General features: G+C 46.4%; 1 protein-coding gene across 1 annotated transcript in view; it reads left to right on the top strand.

Moving 5' to 3' along the window:
- The window catches only part of LOC133131582 (uncharacterized), a 70,607-nt gene extending 52,446 nt beyond the window's left edge, over positions 1-18,161 (top strand). The window contains exons 14-23 of the mRNA XM_061246955.1: positions 6,212-7,098; positions 10,154-10,406; positions 11,158-11,247; positions 12,079-12,303; positions 13,662-13,832; positions 14,125-14,305; positions 14,653-14,769; positions 15,086-15,322; positions 16,120-16,316; positions 17,081-18,161. Coding sequence (XP_061102939.1) covers positions 6,212-7,098; positions 10,154-10,406; positions 11,158-11,247; positions 12,079-12,303; positions 13,662-13,832; positions 14,125-14,305; positions 14,653-14,769; positions 15,086-15,322; positions 16,120-16,316; positions 17,081-17,086 — 2,364 coding nt within the window. The 3' untranslated portion in view covers positions 17,087-18,161. The remainder of the gene's footprint in view (positions 1-6,211; positions 7,099-10,153; positions 10,407-11,157; positions 11,248-12,078; positions 12,304-13,661; positions 13,833-14,124; positions 14,306-14,652; positions 14,770-15,085; positions 15,323-16,119; positions 16,317-17,080) is intronic.
- The last annotated feature ends 3,014 nt before the right edge of the window (positions 18,162-21,175 follow it).

The following is a 21,175-nucleotide window of genomic DNA, read 5'->3' as shown; positions in this document are numbered from 1 at the left end:
CTCTAAGCAGCCCTGCTGTTTGATGTTTAGCCTTGGGCCACGCAGTTGTTCCTGTCTGTAGTGGCAAAGCGATATTTCACCATTTACTTTGGGTAGTCTGCGTGGAATACACATCAAACCCAGTGGCACCCATCGTCCTATGACGGTTGGGGTGCAAAAGCATCGGAAATAGCTTTGTGATGATCACAAAGTTAAAACCCCTGGATTTAGTCCGGAGAAGCTAAATCTAGAGTTTTAAAAAGACAGACTTGATTGACAAAAATACATTGTTTAATGAAAACTGCCAGTGCATTGATGATACACATTGAGTAATGGACCAAAACCTTTTACAAATTCTGACTACTTGTGAACTCAGTAACTAGCTGAGCTAATGTTAATTGATCTGCATGCTGACCACAGGCACACTATTCCTAACTTGAGCCTTCAAAGTGTGTTCCTTTCATTTATATTTGTGACATTTACAACTGTGCTAGTAAAAAAGCAACTAGGTTGCCAAGACTGGTAACTAAAAGTGCTCATTTGCAATTAAAGCCAATATTGTTCAGCCCTTCAGGAGCGTTCTCAGAAGAGGCCTCAGTTCTTCAGCAAATGGAGGCAATACTGAGGCACCACTTGTAGTCATCCAATGTATACAACAAGTTGTGACAGTTATCCACTCTGCAGTTCTCCGCTCTGCGTGCAGTTATCCACTCTGTGTGCAGTTCTCCACTCTGTGTGCAGTTCTCCACTGTGCGTGCAGTTATCCACGGTGTGTGCAGTTATACACTGTGTGCATTTATCCACTCTGTGCAGTTATCCACTCTGTGTGCAGTTATACACTCTATGTGCAGTTATCCACTCTGTGCACAGTTATCCACTCTGTGTGCAGTTATACACTCTATGTGCAGTTATCCACTCTGTGCACAGTTATCCACTCTGTGTGCAGTTATACACTCTATGTGCAGTTATCCACTCTGTGCACAGTTATCCACTCTGTGCACAGTTATCCACACTGTGTGCAGTTATACACTTGGTGTGCAGTAACGAGTATGGAAAGGCTAGATTAGTTATGCATACCTACCCTGGCCCAACCTTCTGTCTCCTAGTCTACTGAAGACTGTGAATGAGCGAACAGGGTTTTGATAGTGTTTGATAAGTGCACTGAGACCCTGAGATAAGTGGGGTCCCCATCACCCCCAAACACAGCCTCACAGAGTGAGCTTCACAGGGCGCCCAGAAACCTCAAATTTGCAGACCCTCCAAAAACCACTCCAGATATTTTGTTCTCAAATTGTGAATAGCAGGCTTTAATTATTGTGAATTAAAGCAGCATAAATTACAGCATTTGTTGTTTTTGATAAATGTGTGATGATGGTGGCTGGTATTGTGAAATATTAATAAAAGTACAGGGAGAATCTTGCTTCCTGGACAGCTGAGTAATTAGGCATTTTGATGTCTTAAAATATAAATAGTTTATGTTTGATTACAGTAGATTGACAGTACATAGACTCATCGATTTGCAAATGGGTTGTCATGTTCGATAGCGATCTCTGCATACAGGACCTTTGAAGAGCAGAGAAAGAACCCTGATAATGCAGTGCTACACAGGATCGCCCCCCTCAGTCGTTCTTGGCTGTGACACATAATCAGTAAATCTGACTGTGAATATGTGGTGGCGTTTCATTCGATTACTGTTATTTAGCCGACGCCTTTACCCAAAGCGTGTTACCGTTGACTAGAATAAGCCGGGGCCAGCCTCCCCTGGAGCAGTGCAGAGTAAAGGGCCCAGCAGCTGCAGTGATATCAGTGTGGCTACACTGGGGTTTGATCCAACAACCTTCCAGCTCCTCGTAAAGTGAATGAACCACTAGGCTACAGGCCTATTCCGTCATGTATAGGTTTTTGGAAATAATTTTCTGCTTTTAAAATGCTGGTGAAATTGTATAGTTAACCTTTTTGAAGAGTTATGTGCACTTGCCTTCAGGTTTATTTGGGTCCTTTCCCTGAATGTGAAAAAGTGCCCAGACAGTGGAAAGGAATTAACCCATCAACCATATGGCAAAGTAATATCGTTAAACCCTGGGGTTACCGACATCTGATTGGTTGTGCACGGGATAGAGTGGGATGTTTCCCAAGCCTTCATTAGCTGCAATAAAGCAGTGAACCTTTGTGAATAAGGGAAAAAAAGCTTTCTTCATTAGCTTAAGTTTATAAACATCTGTTCCATATTTTAGGACCCTTGTAACCTATAAAGTGGAGGAAGCATGTTTGCAAAGTCTGCCAGGGTTGCTGCACTACGGGTGGGAAATGATGGAGACAGACATTACACACCAAGAAAAGAGCTGCAATTTTACATTTACATCTGAGTTTGGCCTGAATAATATGGAGGTATTAGGAGGGGGATGCCAAGTGAAAGAAAGATCATGCAGAGTTTGGATTTGGTATGAGGGAGAAATAGCCCTTCGCCATCTCTCAGGCAGAGTTTGGATTTGGTACGGGGGTTAAAGGCCCTGTGCAGTCTCTCAGGCAGAGTTTGGATTTGGTACGGGGGTTAAAGGCCCTTTGCAGTCTCTCCTGTCGAGCCTTCATCATAATCTGTCTGAATATCCATTGAGGCTATCAAAGCACTCTCTGTTTTAATTGTGACTTTGGCAAAGTTAGCCGTGTCTGGATGTTGTGCCATTGGCCGTTTTATACCTCTGTGCAATGCCAGGAATGGCAGAGCACAACACTGTGATGACAATGAGTCAGAATAATAGATCATAATAATGATTGTCTGATAAACATATAACAGATATTTTCCTTTAGATTGATTTTTACTTCAGGCTTCCGGTTTCTAATGTACTGTGAGCCTGAGGCTCCTGCATTCACGAGTGACACAGGATGGATCCTTTCATTTCACTTGCACTGATGTCACCACAACAGCAAAAAGAAATCCCACGACATGTCACACAGAGTAATTACAAGTGGTACGATCTTCATTCAGTGTGACAGCAGTGGATCAGTTTACAATACTTGGATGTAGCCATTAGTCTTTTTAAGCATTTAAATTCCACGAAGAATGAACTCGGGCACACTGTTAATAGCAGTCGCAAAGAATTGTACAACCATTGTACATTGTACAGTGCCTTAGGCTCAACTGTAAACGGACAGTTACATGCACACACATGCACACTCTTGCAAACCAAACTTTGTACTGCCGTTGGAATTCTCTGTATGTACAGGATATCCATTACTAACGATTCACCAGCTGACATATATATAACTTAATAATTTATTTTAAAATGTGTTTAGAAGGGTAATATGGGAATGAGCCCCCAGCAAATGTGTTTCCTTCTGAATGACTGCAAATCACGAAGCTTTACTTGCGACACGCTGTTGAGCCTGGTAATTAGAAGGGTCTGTCCCTGCTGGGTGGTCCTGTGTTTCCGCAACGTGGGCGCGCTCAGCCGCTCTTCCCCCTTTGTGCCGTGGTCAGGTGACCTTTACCGCCGCTCTCCTGCCTCCGCTCTTCTGCCTCTGCGGCGGGCGCTGCATTTAGGGTAAAAGGACGCTCCTACAGACATCATCTCCAACCCCACCGCTTGCCCCGTCTTCACACGGGAATTTGCAGAGGAGTATCTGGTAACCCTCAGTTAATTAGTGCATCCCCTTCGAATCTCAGCCTGGTCGGGGTCTTAACTGTGACTCTTGAATAAATATAAAATGTTTATTCACAAACACAGGGATTGCCCGTGAGCATCTCTGGGATCTTCAGGATCTGAGAAACCGGTCGTAATATCACTTTCATAACACTTGACTTTAAAATATAAAATCATTTCTTTATCAATTCTAATTTTCTCTTGATGAACACGATAAAAACTGAAAAACACTTTTCTGGAAGTCACACTTTATCTGTCCACTCAAAAGCTGAGGCCTGGTGGACATGTCCCCCCCCCCCCCCCGTCACCCCCACACCCCCAAGGGTTTTTACGCGCCCGACCCCCATCCCCGTCCCGCCCGTTCTCCGCAGACCCCCTTTCTGTGCCGTCTGAAAAACCAAGGCAACGTTCTGCTGCCTTTCAGCCGTGGACACGGGCCTCCTCTCAGCCTTTATCCCAGAACCTGCCCCGGGCCCTCGCCAATCAAACACGCCTTTCAACACACATCATTCCAGCTTCAAAGCTGAGGGCCACTAATGGCTCCGGGGGAATGATGTCATTCCTAAATCCGTAATGAGTCCGATGCCGATTCTCGGGCATTCACTTTTAAACCCGAAACCGGCGACAGGAATGCTTTTCACAACCAGAGGTGGATTGTTAAAGGAATGCAGGATAATTCCTTTTGGGCAGATTACAGTGGATTACATTGAGGTAACTATGGAGTTGTTGTTTGTCTTAGTTTTCAGCGTGCATTCTGGTCACTTGTGGACTAAGATTTCCCTTAGAACTCACTCAACTTCTCTCACACTGTGATTCTGAAAGAAAGCTCCCATCTCTCTGAAACTGCATTGAACAGGTTTTAAATTCCCAAGCACAAAAATGAGATTTTACTCATGTTCTCATGCTATACAATTCTCCCCATGCAAACGCTTTCAGCAATAGATTGCAATCTTCAATTACAACGTCTGATTCTACCAGCCTTTATTCATCTGTTTTTTTAGGGTTTTTTTGGGGCGTTTTTAGACACGGTCACTCGTATGCAGCCCCCTGTGCTGGGGGGAGGTGACCTCCAGGCGACACTTTGACATCAGTAACTTAGTGCCATCACGCTTAAGCGCTGGTATGCGGCCCCAGTGTCACCTCCCCCTACCCAAAAGGTCAGGTGTCATGAGGGTAGAGAGTCCAATGGGGCAAGCTTGGAAATGTTACCTATTAAGGGAGGGTTGAAAAACCCTGGGTGTCAGCAGACAGTGACCATGGAAGAGACGGCCATTCCTCAGCCAGTGTGTTTGCAATGTGACACTTCTGTTTGAGCGAGGCAATTTTCAAGTTCAACGTTCAAAGTTTGCTTGTCTCACGCACTATTTCCGAGTCTAAACAGAAACTAGTGGGTTTTTTTGGTCCACTTGGATAGGACTTATTTGTGGAGAAATAATTTTTATTTCACTTGATGCCAGAAGTTTTTTGTCGTACATGGTGTATGCATTGCTGGTTTTTCAGAGATGCAATGTTAGCATGGCTATTAGCAGTTTAGCCCACAGTTTATTTTTGTGTTGGTTCTGAAACTTTCTTCATTTGTTTTAAATCTAATGATGGAGAAAAATCTATGTATCTTGATAGAAACATCTTTTGGAGGTCTGTGAATGTCCATCATTCCTTTCATCACTGTGATCAGAGTGGCAGGGAACACTGTGGTCTTGACTTCATTAAAGGCGAAGTGTGTTGATGTGCTGAAGCCATTACCTTACCTCCTGGAGATGCGTGTGCTTGAGTGCTAGGACCTCCCAGCTCCTCTGTAAATTCCTCCTGTTTACTTGAAAAGGGAGCTTTCCTGGGAGGTACACAGCCTGGCCCTGACTCTCACCCTCACCCTCTCACTCACTCTATGACCCTGACCCTAACCTTGACCCTCTCACTCTCACTCTGACCCTCACTCACTCTCTCACCCTGACCCTCACTCTCAGTCACTCCCTCACTCTCACTCTCACCCTGACTCTCACTCTCACTCTCACTCTCACCCTGACACCCTGACACTCTCACTCTCACTCTCACCCTGGCTCTCACTCTCACCCTGACTCTCACTCTCACTCTCACCCTGACTCTCACTCTCACCCTGACTCTCACTCTCACTCTCACCCTGACTCTCACTCTCACTCTCACCCTGACCCTCTCCCTCTCACCCTGACTCTCACTCTCACTCTCACCCTGACCCTCTCCCTCTCACTCTCACTCTCACTCTCACCCTGACCCTCTCACTCTCACTTTCACTCTCAACCTGACTCTCACTCTCACTCTGGCCCTTGCAGGCCTATCTCCTGTCCTCCTCAGATAAGGGCTGTCATCCTCCCAGGCCTCAGCTGGCCCTCCTGAGCCCACTCCCCCCATCAGGCTGCGTTGTAGCTTGACGTTCGCCCATGAAAGCACCCTTGTTCACCCTCTAACGCGCGTGGAGAAACAGGCCCATTGTAAACCCGCCGGGGCCTTGGCCTGTACCACACAGTGTCGTTTTCACGCGCCCTTTGGCACGGCCGGTGAATGTTTCCTTTCTTCGGCGCTGAAGATGACCCCATGGCGTGTGTCTCCCCCCGCAGGCGTACGAGTGGGCGCTGGAGGGAATGCGCCACCTGGCGTGCATAGGCGTGGAGGACTGCAGCTCACCCGAGAGGTGCCAGGCCATAGTCAAGTGCCTGGAGGGCTACCGCCGGCAGTGCCCGGGCATCCCGGACGCCCGCTTCCAGGAGATGAAGGAGCTGGCGGCGGAGCTGAAGAGCGAGAAGGGGCTGAAGCAGTGGAGGTTCGCCTGGGCCAAGTGCCAGGAGACCAAGCAGATGTTTGAGAAGAAGCTGGAGGCGGCCATGCGGGCGCGCCGGCCCGGCGGCCTGGCGGAGGGAGGCAGGGACGGCCGAGCGCCCGGGAACCTCCCGCAAGCCGCCGACCACGGGCGGAGCCGCAGCGTGTCCTCCCCCTGCAGGAGGGTGTTCTCCGGGGGCTGGGGGGGGAGGGAGAGGCCCCCCTGCAGCCCAAAAACCCGCGTCCCGGAGCCCGCCGACTTTAGGACCTCCCCCGCGAACTGCCTCGGCCCGGACGGCCGGGCCCCGCCGGCGCCGGGCTCCCACCGGCTGACCCGGAGCACCTCCACCGAGGAGGCTCCGCACCGGGTGCGGCTGGAGGCCCAGTCCAGGGCGGCGCCGAGCCACTACAGCCCCAGGGCTCCCGCGTCTGAGCCCGGCCGCCGCTCGCTGAGGAAGACCCAGAGCTTCGACGCGCCCGTGGACTCCGCCCGGTACGGGTCCTGCCAGCGCACCCTGAGCGAGCCGTCCAGACGAGGCCACACCGGCGTCTTCATCAAAGGCCTGGAGGTCAGCAGCACGGAGGTGGGGGAGCGAGGCCTGAGCCCCCATCTGCCCCCCCAGGGCTGGGCCCCCACAGACATCCTCAGGAACAGCACCCCGATTCCAGAGACCAGGGCCAAGGGCAGGTATGTGCCAAAATTCCTCGTCTCTGAAGCAAACACAGATATTCTTGTGACGCTTGTACTGTGAAATGATTTATGAAGAAAAACATACTGTCAGTTAGTGTACACTGGAGCATATCTGTATCCCGACAAGTCTAACTTGTCCTAACTCCTGACAAAGCACTATTTAAGAACCAGCTTTCATCCTGAAATCACAGGAATAGAAAATCTCTTCAGACTGGCTTTGGCAGAGAAAATCCAATTTAAAACTACCTCTTGTTATATTATTGGCATTTGGCAGACGCTCTTATCCAGAGTGACATACAGTTGATTAGACTAAGCAGGAGACAATCCTCCCCTGGAGCAATGCAGGGTTAAGGGCCTTGCTCAAGGGCCCACAGCTGTGCGGATCTTATTGTGGCTACACCGGGATTAGAACCACCGACCTTGCGTGTCCCAGTCTTTTACCTTAACCACTACGCTACAGGCCACCCCTGTGTCTGTAAGGTTAGAATGGCTAGATTAAATTAATTAAAGTGGGCAAGGTTATGGAATACATTTGGACCATTCCTCTGTGCAATTGTGCAAGATCCTTTACACACTTATCAACTGCCCTGTTCACCCACAGGTTTTTGATTGTGTTGGCCATTGCAGAAAATGTTTTTTGTCACAGAACCATTTCTGTATGGATTATGAGGTATGCTTTGGGTCATTGTCTTGGGTCAAGTCCACTTACAGTCAAGTCTCAGCCTTGTGGTAGAGGCAACCAGATTGTCAGCCAAAATTTCCTGATACTTGGTGGAATCTATTGTACTGGATTGTATTTTTTTATTTAATCTTCAAACTTGCCAGTGCAACGATGCCAGCCATTGTGAAAGGTACTGAGAAACATCTGTATGTACTTAAATTGTCTTTCATTGCACGCAAAAACTGACAAAGCCAAGCACAAACATAAAAAGAAAATTCCAATTTGAACTTTGAACTTTTTGAACTTTGAACTTGATCTATGCTTTTAAGATGTCCACTCACAGCTGGAAGCCACTCCATTGTATAAATGGCTTTACCATGACTTGACCAGCAGTGCCAGCCCTCACTTGAACTTCCCGTTAAAAACGGATCTCTACTTACAAGAAAACCAGTTGAGATTTAATGATTTCCTGCGTGGAATAGCCTACCAGGACCCTGCTTATGGTTTCCAGACACTAGAATGCAAGTTTGGGTTGTGGTTCAGTCCATCGTGTGCTGTGTATCTGTGGAGCTTCACAACTGCCGAGGCCTGTCAGTCTTCCACTGTTGGCTGCGGGAGGGAGGGCTGTGCCTGTCCGTTATTGTTTGAATTATAACTGCCGTTCCTTTACACTCCCAAAGCGAAGTTCAGCTGCAGCAGTGGAGACGCAATGACGATTGGGCTACGTATTGTACCTACCCGTTTTACCTGTTATGGAAAGTTAATGGTTTGATTCTTACACATGATTGTGTAAGGTATTTTATACCTTTGGTTTGTTGAGGTTTAGTGCAAATTTATCATGAATACATGTTCCCACATGTTTGCTATGGCACCATAAGCACAGTTCAAAGAAATAAAGCAAAACAGAAAAAAAAAAAATCATCTAAATTTTCTTCTGCTTAATTTTTTTGAACTGTACTTGCACTCAAGAGTGGTTGTCTCAGAAACGGTGAGTGATGACATCTTTTTGTACACCAACCCAACAGTTTCTTCTGCCATGGGTTTCCTTTGTAGATCTCCCCTGCCCTTTCTCATAGGGATTTTGGTTCCTGCTCATTTCACGTTTTGTTCGACAAGTTAAATTACATTTGTGGTGTGTTACACTCACAAAGCACGTTCAGAAGTCATGTGTTTCCCACATACTGAAGTGTCTGGTAAGCATACAGTGTAATTCTTTGCTGGCCAGATAGTAGTATTGTCCCTGGAAACCAGGAAAATTCCATATTTCATAATAGAATAATGAAAAAATTGTATGTCAGCTACTCACATTTAAGCTCCCATCACAACCTCCCAGTTTAGAAATACAGGCACATACCAACTGGTTTCTGCAGAAGTCTTTGGCGTGAACTCTGAAAAGTGAAAGTGTGCTCAATGAGTTGGGCCAGGGGGAAAAGGGTTTGGCAGCAGTGCGGAGTGTGAAGGGCGTGCAGGAGGCAGGAGACCATTGGTGTGTATGTATGTCACAGCAGGGCAGTCCAGGGGATGGCGTCACACACAGACCCGCAGGGGTGTGAAACCCCGGTACAGAAAGTAAAAATACTGTGGGGGTATTCTGTTCCAAACACTTGGATTGGCACAACACTTCAGCCAGGTGGTAGAAATAATTAGTGTAATCAGCTGGCTGAGTTCATTGGTGGAAAAGATATAAGGCAGGACCTTTACTTTGTAACCCCTGGACTTTCTGCCTTTAGCGGATGCGCTTTCTGTCTGGGGCTATATCTGGGCCTATGCCTGGGGCTATATCTGGGTCGGTAGTGGTGTTTAGCAGAGACAGGCGCTGGAGCCTATGTGTATCAGCTCTCATCAGTGCACACTGGGTCTGCAGGCAGGCAGCAGAGGGCGATCCAGAGTAGCTCAGCTCTGTGTGTAAACACGGCCTCAAGGAGAAGGCTTTTAATGAGAGACAAGCGAGACAGGCCTCAGAGGAAAAGTACAGAAGCTATGGCAATGAAAAACCTTGCAGTCCTCGCACAGACTGTAAAAACAAATGAACATGAGAATTTAATGAGCATTTCTTTTCTTGAAATGACTTGTTTTTAACATGGTTATTGTCCTGATCCCTTTGTAACTTCCTGCTGGTTGTGCATTTATGCTGTGAAATTACCAGGTCTGTTACAGGCTGTAATACTACCACCTCAACAGCTGAACCATACAATGTTGTAATAATAATAATCACAGTAATAATGACAATCATGAAACTAATACTACTACTACTAATAATAATAATAATGGCACATCACTGATTCCAGAAGACAAGCACTGTGCTCTACAGATCTGTGTAGGGTTGTTTCAGGGCTGTGCTCTTCAGATCTGTGTCCGGTGGTTTCATGGCGGCTTGGCCTCTCTCCCCAGCAGCAAGCTGCGGCACATCGCGGACGAGATGGTGACGACGGAGCGGGAGTACGTGCGCTCCCTGCGCTACATCATCAGCCACTACTTCCCCGAGATGGAGCGGCCCGACCTGCCCCAGGACCTGCGGGGCAAGCGCAGCGTCATCTTCGGCAACCTGGAGAAGCTGGTGGACTTCCACAGCCAGTACTTCCTCCAGGAGCTGGAGAGCTGCTCCAACCACCCGCTGCGCATCAGCCACTGCTTCCTCCGACATGTAGGCACCTCCTCTCCCACTACACCACCTCAACCTCCTCTTTGTCAGCCACTGCTTTCATACGCATTCATACCATTTGGTGGTGGTTATGAAAAGAAGCTGCTACAATGCTGTTATTTAACTCAACCTTACACAACCTTACTTGCCAGATGTTTTGTGTTACCTTGTTTCAGCCGGTGGTTATAGGGTTAATACCTGGGCAATGTCTACCCTTGAGCACTGTGCATTACCTGGATTATTTTTAGAAAATTAAAAACCCAGCTGTTCAAATAGGCCAAGTGGCCCTTTGTCTCACTGGGTGGTTCAGCTGTGGTGGTTCTATTCACCTCATACAACCATTCCTCCAGGCAATGTAGCTCTCTCATAAACGTAAGAGCGGAAATCAGAGAAACCTGCATTAATGTTGACGATTTTTAGATTTGGCACAATTTAACGGCTCAATTTAAAACTTTTAAATGAGCAGGAAGTTCAGGGCTTCTGCTGTTAACGTTCACGCGGAACATCATTCTGTGAGCCAAAATTCATGCGCTGTATCTACTTTTGGCCTAATTCTTAGTATTAAGTACTTTGTTTAAAATATTGCACATTCCACACAATTAACACATAATAAAGCATTGCTATCAAGCAAAATATCTCTGCAAATAGAAAATAATTTCCATTTCTTTCTGTGCTTTTCATTTACACGTCAAACATATTGAAGCAAAATGCCTCGCTTTTAAAAATAGCCTCATTTTTATTCCATTGGTTGCAGCAAGACCAGTTTGGGCTGTACGCCCTGTACAGCAAGAACAAGCCAAAGTCAGACGCCCTGTTGGCCAGCCATGGGAACACGTTCTTCAGGGTGAGTAGATGAATGATACTGAGCATGCTCTAACCAAACATTGCATTACATGGCATTATAGGCATTTAGCAGACACTCTTATCCACGTACAACAAGGTGCATAACCACAACCAGGGGCCTGTGTGCTGAAAACCTTAGAGGGACGTACAGTTCCAAGGGCTAGAAGTGAACACATAGATGAAAACTGGAACCCTGTTGATTAATCTGATGAGAACAAACCCACCAAGAGACAGCCAAAAAAAAGTGCACATTCAATAACTTGCATCGATATGTTGAATATGGTGGATCTGTCCCATGTATCCTTGGACTTTTTATAAAGATGTGAAATCTCTGGTGTAAAATTTGACCGTGTGTGCAGTGCGCTGTGCTGTAACTGGATGAATGTCATTTATCAAGTTAAAGAGAACAGATCAGGGAGCTCAAGCCCAGCTTTCCAGCACTCGGACTGGCCACCCACAGAAAAAGGCTGTTAATGATGAAGTTAACTTGTGGAATCTGCGCTCTGAGTGATTTTGAGATATCGAGCATCAAACATTCCAAAGTGAATGGGCTCCAAGCATTTTTAAAATGAGCATAATTTTTTCATACTTTTAAACAGCATTTTTGTGTAAAGCCTCACACATATATTCAGTGCCAGATAAACAACATGTTTTACACTAACACTAACTCGTTTTTGGCAAACACGTCAGTTAGAACTATATAGTTCCATGGTCTCTAATAGTCAGTTGTATGACAGCATACCCCCCCCCCCCCTCTTTTAAACACACATACACGCACACATAAACACATACATACACACACACACACATACACACACACACACACACACAGGACAAGCAGCTGGAGCTGGAGGATAAGATGGACCTGGCCTCCTACCTGCTGAAGCCCATCCAGCGCATGAGCAAGTATGCCCTGCTGCTGAAGGACCTGATCCGGGAGGCGAGCGAGACCCAGGAGCAGGAGCTGGCCTACCTGACCGCCGCCGCGGAGATGGTCAAGTTCCAGCTCCGCCATGGCAACGACCTGCTCGCCATGGACGCCATCCGCGACTGCGACGTGAGTATCAACCCCACTATCCGACACTATCACCCCCCCCACCCCCCCCGGACACTGTCACCCCCCCACCCGCCCCGGACACTCCAAGCCCACACACTCACCAGGCATCGGTTTATCAATCAATCAATTTTTATTTGTATTGCGCTTTTAACAAAGGGCCTTTGCAGAGAAACCGGTCCCCAAGAGTACGCAAAATGGCAACAGTGTCAAGGAAAAACTCCCTGGCAAACAGGAAGAAACCTTGAGCAGAACCTGACTCAGTAGGAGAACCCATCTGCCGCTGGTTGAAAGAATGGTATTAAATACAGACAGGTGAATAAAAGAACATAAATGTCCAATTTAAAAAAACGATTACAGGCCTAGGGCGGTTTCAGTGGGAAAACGTTTCTCTGCGGCATCCTGGCTGAACAATATGTTTTCTCCCAGAGTGAAAAGACAACCTTTCGGCTAACTGTACACAAGTGTGAGGACAAGCTTGCGAGTGTGTGCGCTCCCAAATTGACTGAGGACCTTTACTGGTACAGGGCAACAGTTAGGACTGGGAATTTCTAAATAAACAGGAAGGGCGTACTCTGCTCTCTCCTTGAGACAAAACTTGGCTGAGAATGTCCACTCCTTCTGTGGTCGCACATGTTCAACTCATCCATCGAATGTCGTACCATATGCTGTGCTGAGGGTTATTTCCTGGTGCACAGCTGCTGTATCATTTTCCTCTCTGATGTTGTACAGTTGTTGTATTTCACCATGGCTATTTCACAGCACCACGGTCCTGGGGGGAGGTTGATCTGTGCCAGTGCTGTGGCTGGGTGCTCCACAGGGGCAATGCATGATTGGCTTAGTGTCAGCAAAGGGGTATATGAACAGGAGGGATTGGATCGGTGGGGATAGTATTGTTCATCTCTTGATCCAACCCTGTCCAGGTGCCAGTGGCTCGCTCTCTGTGCACGCGTATGATTGGGTCTCCTCCACCCCTCGATCTACGTGTGCGCTGCTTCCTGACGCCATATGTTTTGGAGGAGAACCTTGAGGTGTCTTTGTGCAATATGAGCGCGCATGTACATAATTGGCCATTCCAACACCACATATTTCTTAATGAGAAATGTGCACCTATTTGCCTTTTTTTGAAAAACATTTTTTGTAATATATTATTCAATAAGCTCTGTGGTGTTTTCATCAGCAAACCTGATTAATTACATTGTGTTCTGCAAACATTCAATGACACAGAGTATTCAAGCTGATGTTTGTACCTTAACTGTGTTACTCTGATTTATTTGATGAGACTCAGAGTATAAGACTTGTGTTGTAAGGGCAGTATGTAGTACAGTGATATAATACTTTGTTGCTGCTCTTTCTCCCAGGTCAATCTGAAGGAGCAGGGGCACTTGGTAAGGCAGGGCGAGTTTACGGTCTGGTCCGGGAGGAGGAAGTGCCAGAGGCATGTGTTCCTGTTCGAGGACCTGGTGCTCTTCAGCAAGCCAAAGAAAATCGAGGGAGGACTAGATGTCTACATCTACAAGCATTCATTTAAGGTGCAAATTCCTACAATACCACAGCCAATACCACAATTTCAATTTGAAGTTAGGCGATACTGTCTGAACTTATCTCAGGCAAATGATTAATTTGTGATGTGACTGGTGTATCATGGAAAAATAGCAACTTGACAAATGCGTGGTGGACAAGTAAACCAGACAAGTGAAAACAACTATTTAATTGGTAAATGTAACATTCTAATGGAAGACTCGGGCGACCTGGTTTGCAAATATTACGTATAAGCGCACACCTGACCTCACATGACACGAGCGTTTCTTCCCTGCCCTCCAGACCGCTGACGTGGGGATGACGGAATCCTCAGGTGACAGCGGACTGCGCTTTGAAATCTGGTTCCGGAGGAGGACTTCCAAAAACCAGACGTCGGTGCTGCAGGCCAGCAGCACTGAGACCAAACGGGCCTGGACCTCCGACATCGCCAGGATCCTGTGGCAGCAGGCCACCAGAAATAAAGGTGACCCATGAAACGGAGCACCCTTGAACCTTTTCCTGCCAGGGTGGCCTGTAGTGTACTGGTTAAGGTAAAGGACTGGGACATGCTGGGTTGGTGGCTCTCATCCCGGTGTAGCCACAATGAGATCCGCACAGCTGTTGTGTCCTTGAGCAAGGCCCTTAACCCTGCATTGTGTCATAAGAGCGTCTGCCAAACGCCAATAATGTAATGTAATGTAATGTAGTGCCAAAGCAAAAACAAAATAAAGGGGGAAAAAACTAAAGTAAACAAGGAATGTCAGTGTGTGTGATTCCTACTCGTAACACTGCCCTAAGTCCCTGTAAACATATTTGGTGTTTGCTCTCCAGAAATTCGAATGCAGGAGATGGTATCCATGGGTGTGGGGAACAAACCTTTCCTGGATATAAAACCAAGTGATGCTGCTATCAATGACAGGGCCATAGACTACATCATGAAGGGAAGAGGTAATGTGGATGGTGATGTGTTTGTTAGTTTTGGTGGGAACATGTCATGGACCTCAGTGTTGGTGTAATAGCATCTGTTAATTTTCAAGAGTCTGTGTTTGGCAGGAAACGGAAGCTCCACCCATTGTGGGGTGTATTAACCTACTTCCCCATGTATTTAAAGCTAATTTTCCCATTTTAGTGTGTGACAGCTGCATTGTGCTTTGAAGGATTATCAATTTTCAGAACCAGCAGAAGCCGGTCTGAAAAAATATTTTACTGTAGCCTCACACTCTGCGTAGTGTGATTTTTATAAAACATATTTTTCCGCCGCTAGGAGCTCGGACGCGAGCATCGATAGCGGTGTCTCTGTTCGACCACTCCGATCCCTTCAAGAGGACAGCGGTGAGCGGGCCCCTGACGGCTGGTGGGCCCCCGTCCTCGTCCCTGCTGGGGCCCCTGAACCTGCACGTGTACGGCAGCCAGGCCCTGCTGCCCGGGGAGCGGCCCTTCACCAGCCCCTGCCTGGAGGAGGATGAGCTGGAGCACGAGACCAGCAGCCAGCCCTCCATGAGTGAGTACACTACAGCCCTTAGGACCAGGAACCAGACCAGGGACCCCCAAAGCCTGATAGCCCTTAGGACCAGTCCCCCAGTTCTCAACAACACTTTCCTCACCAATACCTTGGGCTGACATGCCAGTCCTGTTCATATGATTTTAACTTTGTAGTCTAGGGTAGGTAAAGGGCCTCAGGCAGTCCTAGATTTAACAAAGACAAATGTTTTAATGTTTTAGAGGACATTGATTGGAGAGGAACGGAAAATTGCCTCATTGGCGCAGTGTTTTGACGTGTCAGCGCAGTTTTTTGACGTGTGCGGGCAGTGCTTTGACGTGCAGATGCAGTGTTTTAATGTGTCAGCGCAGTGTTTTGACGTGTGCGGACAGTGTTTTGATGTGCGGATGCAGTGTTTTGCCTGGTAGGTGCAGTGTTTTGATTTGTGGGTGCAGTGTTTTGGCGTGTGGATGCAGTTTAATGTGTGGGTTCAGTGTTTTTACGTGTCGCTGCAGTGTTTTGATGTGTAGGTGCAGTGTTTTGATTTGTGGGTGCAGTGTTTTGGCGTGTGGATGCAGTTTAATGTGTGGGTTCAGTGTTTTTACGTGTCGCTGCAGTGTTTTGATGTGTAGGTGCAGTGTTTTGATGTGTCAGCACGGTGTTTTGACGTGTAGGTGCAGTGTTTTGACGTGTCAGTGCAGTGTTTTGGCGTGTAGGTGCAGTGTTTTGATGTGTAGGTGCAATGTTTTGGTGTGTGGGCGCAGTGTTTTGATGTGTGGGCGCAGTGCTGTTCTGATGGTCCGCCCTCTCCTCCGCAGCCACGGAGAGCTCCGAGTCGTCCTCACACTGCATGTCGGGCAGCGGCTCCAGCGGCTCGGACAGCGGCTGCGTCTCCAGCCACCTCCCGGAGGCCCTGTCCGAGGAGCCCGGCTCGCCCTGCCACCCGCCCTGCTACTCTGCCCTCACCTCTCCCCTGGAGGACAAGCCCCGCTTCAACAGCCAGTACATCTCTGCCGTGAGTCTCCGCTTCATCTCACCTAGCACAGTGGGCCTGGAGAGCCGCAGGGAGGTGCTTAGAAACTAAAACAGCTGTCACATTTACTTACAGGCAAGACAAGCTGGGGTGCCATTAATGAATTGCAAGACTTTTCGCATGCGTGTTGCGTGTTTCCATCAATGATTTCACCTAAAGATACTCCAATCTCTGGTGTATCACAGTACTCCTCTGCTGAAAGTCATATTTTTGCCTTTAGAGAACCACCATACAGTATACACCTGGATATATGTTTAAAACAAGATAAAGTCACAAAGCCCATTTTACCCCAAGCAGTCATCTACTGTCGCTCAACCTCACAGTTTAACGGTCATATCGGTGCAGCAGTGGTGGCATTACTCTGCAAATTAATCTGAATTCATAATGTAGCCCGTCACATGGAACAAATGGGACACACATAAAAGGTGCTATTGAACAACTATTGAAAACTGAAAACTGCTGCTTTGCTAATCAGCGAAAAGTCAGTTTCACCATCTGTTGAAATATGTCCCAGCACTGTACTTAACATTCACACAATGCACAAATAACTGAAGCTTCTCTACTCCCACCTCAGGACAGCATGTCCTGCCTTACGCAAGACCTGTGCGGGTTAAGCCTCATCGCTCAATCTCCATCTGCCTAAAACACTCATCTTACACTTAACCTGTACGAATGTGCACTGGAGGTCTATCTTTGCTTTTTCTCAGGAATTCTCCCAACAACTTGGCCCTTATTATATCTTGCAGGTTTAATATCCAGCGGCTCTCCAGAAGACAGCAATGCCTCTTGAGAAGAAAGTATTTATTGAACATTGTGCCAGCAGATCTCATCTACAGCGGACACTGAATGAGTGGGGACACAGCACTGTTTAAAAAAGCCACTTTTCGAGCACAACTTTTTTTTATTGTTTTCAAAAAATTGATTTAAATATTTGTATATTTATCTTTTTCAAACGCACCAGTGCAGTAGTGTGCTGTACTATATTGAAAACTGTAAATAATTATTTTAGTACCTTACAATGCAGTTATAAACTGTCCTTTTCTGTTGACCATTTTGCTGCAGACAGCCGTTAAAACAGCAGAAATGTATGTAGCTTCAAAAGAAAAGGTATTTCCAAATTGGAGAAAGAGAGGGTACAGGAGTACACCTCCAAGTTTAAAAAGCTACTTGCCTTTCTTTTCTTTTTGTCTTCACACGATGGCTGTATTACATCCTTGTTGAACTGACCCATGGTCAAATTTGCTGTGATGGCATTACTCTGTGCGTACAGCTACATAGTTCCCAATACCTGTATGTCGGTCTAGTGGCGGTAAAAATCCAATTCTTAAGCTGAAGCAGGCAGGCTGTTAACTTAATTCTGCTGGTTAAGGAGAAGCAGGCGGGCTGTTAACTGCAGGTTTTCCGAGGTGGTCATCAGCCACTCGCCCGTCATTCCAGCCTTGCTCCGCACTGCCCAGTGGCATTGCTGCGAGTCCACTGGCCTCTTCCAGAGGTGAGAGCCAAGTGTTCAACATTACTCTGTTGTTATTGTTAAAAAAAAGACAAAAATGTACATTATTTGTAAATAGTTTGGGACAGCAATGCTCTGTGGTTCTAGTTTCTTAAAGAATAGGGAAAGACATTTGTGATAACTTTGAACGTTGTTTGATATCTTTGTATTAACCAGCACAGCAGACAGTCACTGAAGTGCTATTCTTAACTTGTAAAAAGAAAAATCATTTGTAGCTGGAGCATGAATGTTTACCCAAGTCCCATGATACTTTAATCCTAACAAGTTCACAAGTATTTAATAAAGATGGATAGTCTTGTATCCAAAATGAAAGCCTGGATTTTGTATTAACGGCGATTCATTTTTATTCAGATTGTAGGTTATGGGACCCTTTTCTTACCAAAATAAGGAAAGAGATGGTTAGTCTTCGGGAAACAGTGTGGCTCTCTGACACCCTTCCTCCCCCAGAAGTTCAATGCACTCGCTGTACTGCTTTGCCAATCTCAGTGTGTGCTGTAAACAGCAATGGAACAATACGGTCAGGATGTTTGTTTGGAAGTCTTGGAAACAAAAAATACATAAACATCATTTGCCACCTGTAGACGTTGAAACAGTTAAGTCGTGAGTACGATCTGAAGAGAATCAGCCAAGACAATAATTAAATACGATGTATAATATTGAAAGAGGGTGGATAACAGTCTCCTCAGGAAGTAAACATTCATAGGTAGCAGTGTAGAGGCAAGGACTATTTAAATACTGTTTTTGAGAGCCTGGAGGATCAGGGGGCAGTAGTGTGGAAACAGGATCAAGTCTCACAGAGGTATAAAGCACCCTACAGTACCTTCACCCACTGGAGCAGCCAATCCTGGATGTGTTTTTGTCTTTCATAACAGGAGTGTTTCATTAGCTCCACCACAAAGTCTTCAGGTTCGGCCTGCTCGGTCTGGAGAGTGAGAAAGCAGAAATGAGTTCTGTCTGGAGAGTGAGAAAGCAGAAATGAGTTCTGTCTGGAGAGTGAGAAAGCAGAAATGAGTTCTGTCTGGAGAGTGAGAAAGCAGGAATGAGTTCTGTCTGGAGAATGAGAAAGCAGAAATGAGTTTTGTCTGGAGAGTGAGAAAGCAGAAATGAGTTCTGTCTGGAGAGTGAGAAAGCACGAATGAGTTCTGTCTGGAGAGTGAGAAAGCAGAAATGTGTTCTGTCTGGAGAGTGAGAAAGCAGGAATGAGTTCTGTCTGGAGAATGAGAAAGCAGAAATGAGTTTTGTCTGGAGAGTGAGAAAGCAGAAATGAGTTCTGTCTGGAGAGTGAGAAAGCAGAAATGTGTTCTGTCTGGAGAGAGAGAAAGCAGAAGTGTACAAGGTCTGGAGAGTGAGAAAGCAGAAATGTGTTCTGTCTGGAGAGTGAGAAAGCAGAAATGTGTTCTGTCTGGAGAGTGAGAAAGCAGAAATGAGTTCTGACTGGAGAGTGAGAAAGCAGAAATGTGCTCTGTCTGGAAAGTGTAAATATTTCAATCTAAAAATACTTCAATTATATCTCAAAATGTCTTTTAAAATGCAAAAGCAAATGCTTAAAACGCATGGTTAAAATGCTTGAAGCGCAAGTGTTGTCTCTTACCCATAAACTATAGACCAGACCAGCCATTTTCAGACCACTGCTCCTTGGGTCTTTCAGCCTTTCCGAGTCTAAGATGATCCCGGCCAAAAATGTGTGGAATTCACGGGCAGACAGCATGTTGTCATAAGTCATATTGAAGCATACAAAAGCGATGTCTGGAAGGAAAGAGAAATCAAATGATTTACCAATACCAGCTTTAAGAAATAGTCTTCCAAAAGCCACAGTTTCCTCCTTTACATCTAAACAGAAACATCAAATCAGACATGATAATTAAATGCAGTAGGATGTTTAATTGGCATAATGAATAATTCACCGGTTAAAAACCGGCCTGTGTTCCTCAAGCTTTCTTGTGCAAGGAAACAGAATAGCACCTTCCAACTGAGGAATTTTGCTTCTCAGGAATAGTTAGCGAATCTTTCATCGTGTAATATAAAAAACATGGGAGAATAAGTGCACTTCACAAGGTTGGCATGAAGTTCAGATATACCTTTAGACTGAGATTAACTAAATTACGTTAAATTGTATTGCCAATTTCACTTTGTTTGTTATTTCCAATAATTATTAGGGGTGCCAATAATATTGGCACCTGTGGTTTTCAGAAAAAAATAGATTACTAAATAAAAAACAATGAAACGTGAGTAAATGTATTGATATAAAAGTATATACGTAGTTTAGCCATATGTTTGAACATTGATCATTATCTATGTTTATTAAATGCAGCCTTTTTTCAACATTTTAATAAGGGTGCCTATAATGTTTTGCAACGACCACTGTCATCTTTGACTTAAACACTGGTTTAAAAGCTTTGATATCAAAATGATACCTTTTGTCATTCAAAACTGCTTGCATGTAGTACTTACTCTGAAGATCTTGTGTCGTTGGCGAAGGATAACCTAAGAAAAGGAATGTAATTAACCTTAGTTACACACAGGCACATCCTTCGCTTTCAGTGTGCAGACATCAGCAAAATCAGTTACACCCACCACTGGCAAATATCTGCACTCCATAAAATTGGTAAGTATAATAAAAAAGTATGTTTCCTATATAAGGTATACTTCCAATCATACAACTGAAGTAGGATTTCTCACCTGTGTGTGGAGGCGTGGCCTTGTAAATGATGCTCTCGGTGAAGTGGCAGCTGGCCCCGCCCTTCCCAATGACAGGAGGATGAAGCACCCTGAGCACACAGCTTCCGCTCCTCTGGCCTCTTCCTGGGAGCACACAGTACAGGAAGTCAGCCATTTTGGCTCCGGGACAATAAGATGCTGTCTAATGGAGCCGAGTGAAAGCGCTCATGACAATGATTTGTGTGCGGGTCCTTGCCTGTCAGGGCAGAGGTGTGAAGCTGGCCATCCCATTGGCTCAGCTGGGGTTCCCTGGAGGTGCCTCTCTCCCTGGTCCCCCCGCCCACGCTGGGCGCGGATGGCTGGGTTGGGGTTCCAGGCTGCCAATCTGGGTTCTGCTTGGGGAGGTGGTCCGCTGTACGCCTGCTGTCGCACTGGCCCTCCCTGTCAGTACCTGCACAACGCTTGCCGAGGTGTTCTGTAGACCCAGTAGGCTGGTCCGCTGTAAGCCAACTGTCCCATTGCCCCTCCCTGTCAGTACCTGCACAATGCTCGGCCCAGATGCCATCTTCCACCAGCTGCTCTTGCTTCTCTGGTGAGGCTAACAGCTGCCCGACGCCCTCCGTGTCAATCCCGTTACCGAACGGGATCTGCTCCTTCCTGTCTGCGGTATCGC

The sequence above is a fragment of the Conger conger genome, chromosome 6 (assembly GCF_963514075.1).
Source record: "Conger conger chromosome 6, fConCon1.1, whole genome shotgun sequence".
Taxonomy (NCBI): domain Eukaryota; kingdom Metazoa; phylum Chordata; class Actinopteri; order Anguilliformes; family Congridae; genus Conger; species Conger conger.
The sequence above is the reverse complement of the archived record's forward strand: the minus strand, read 5'-3'. Positions and strand labels throughout refer to the sequence as shown.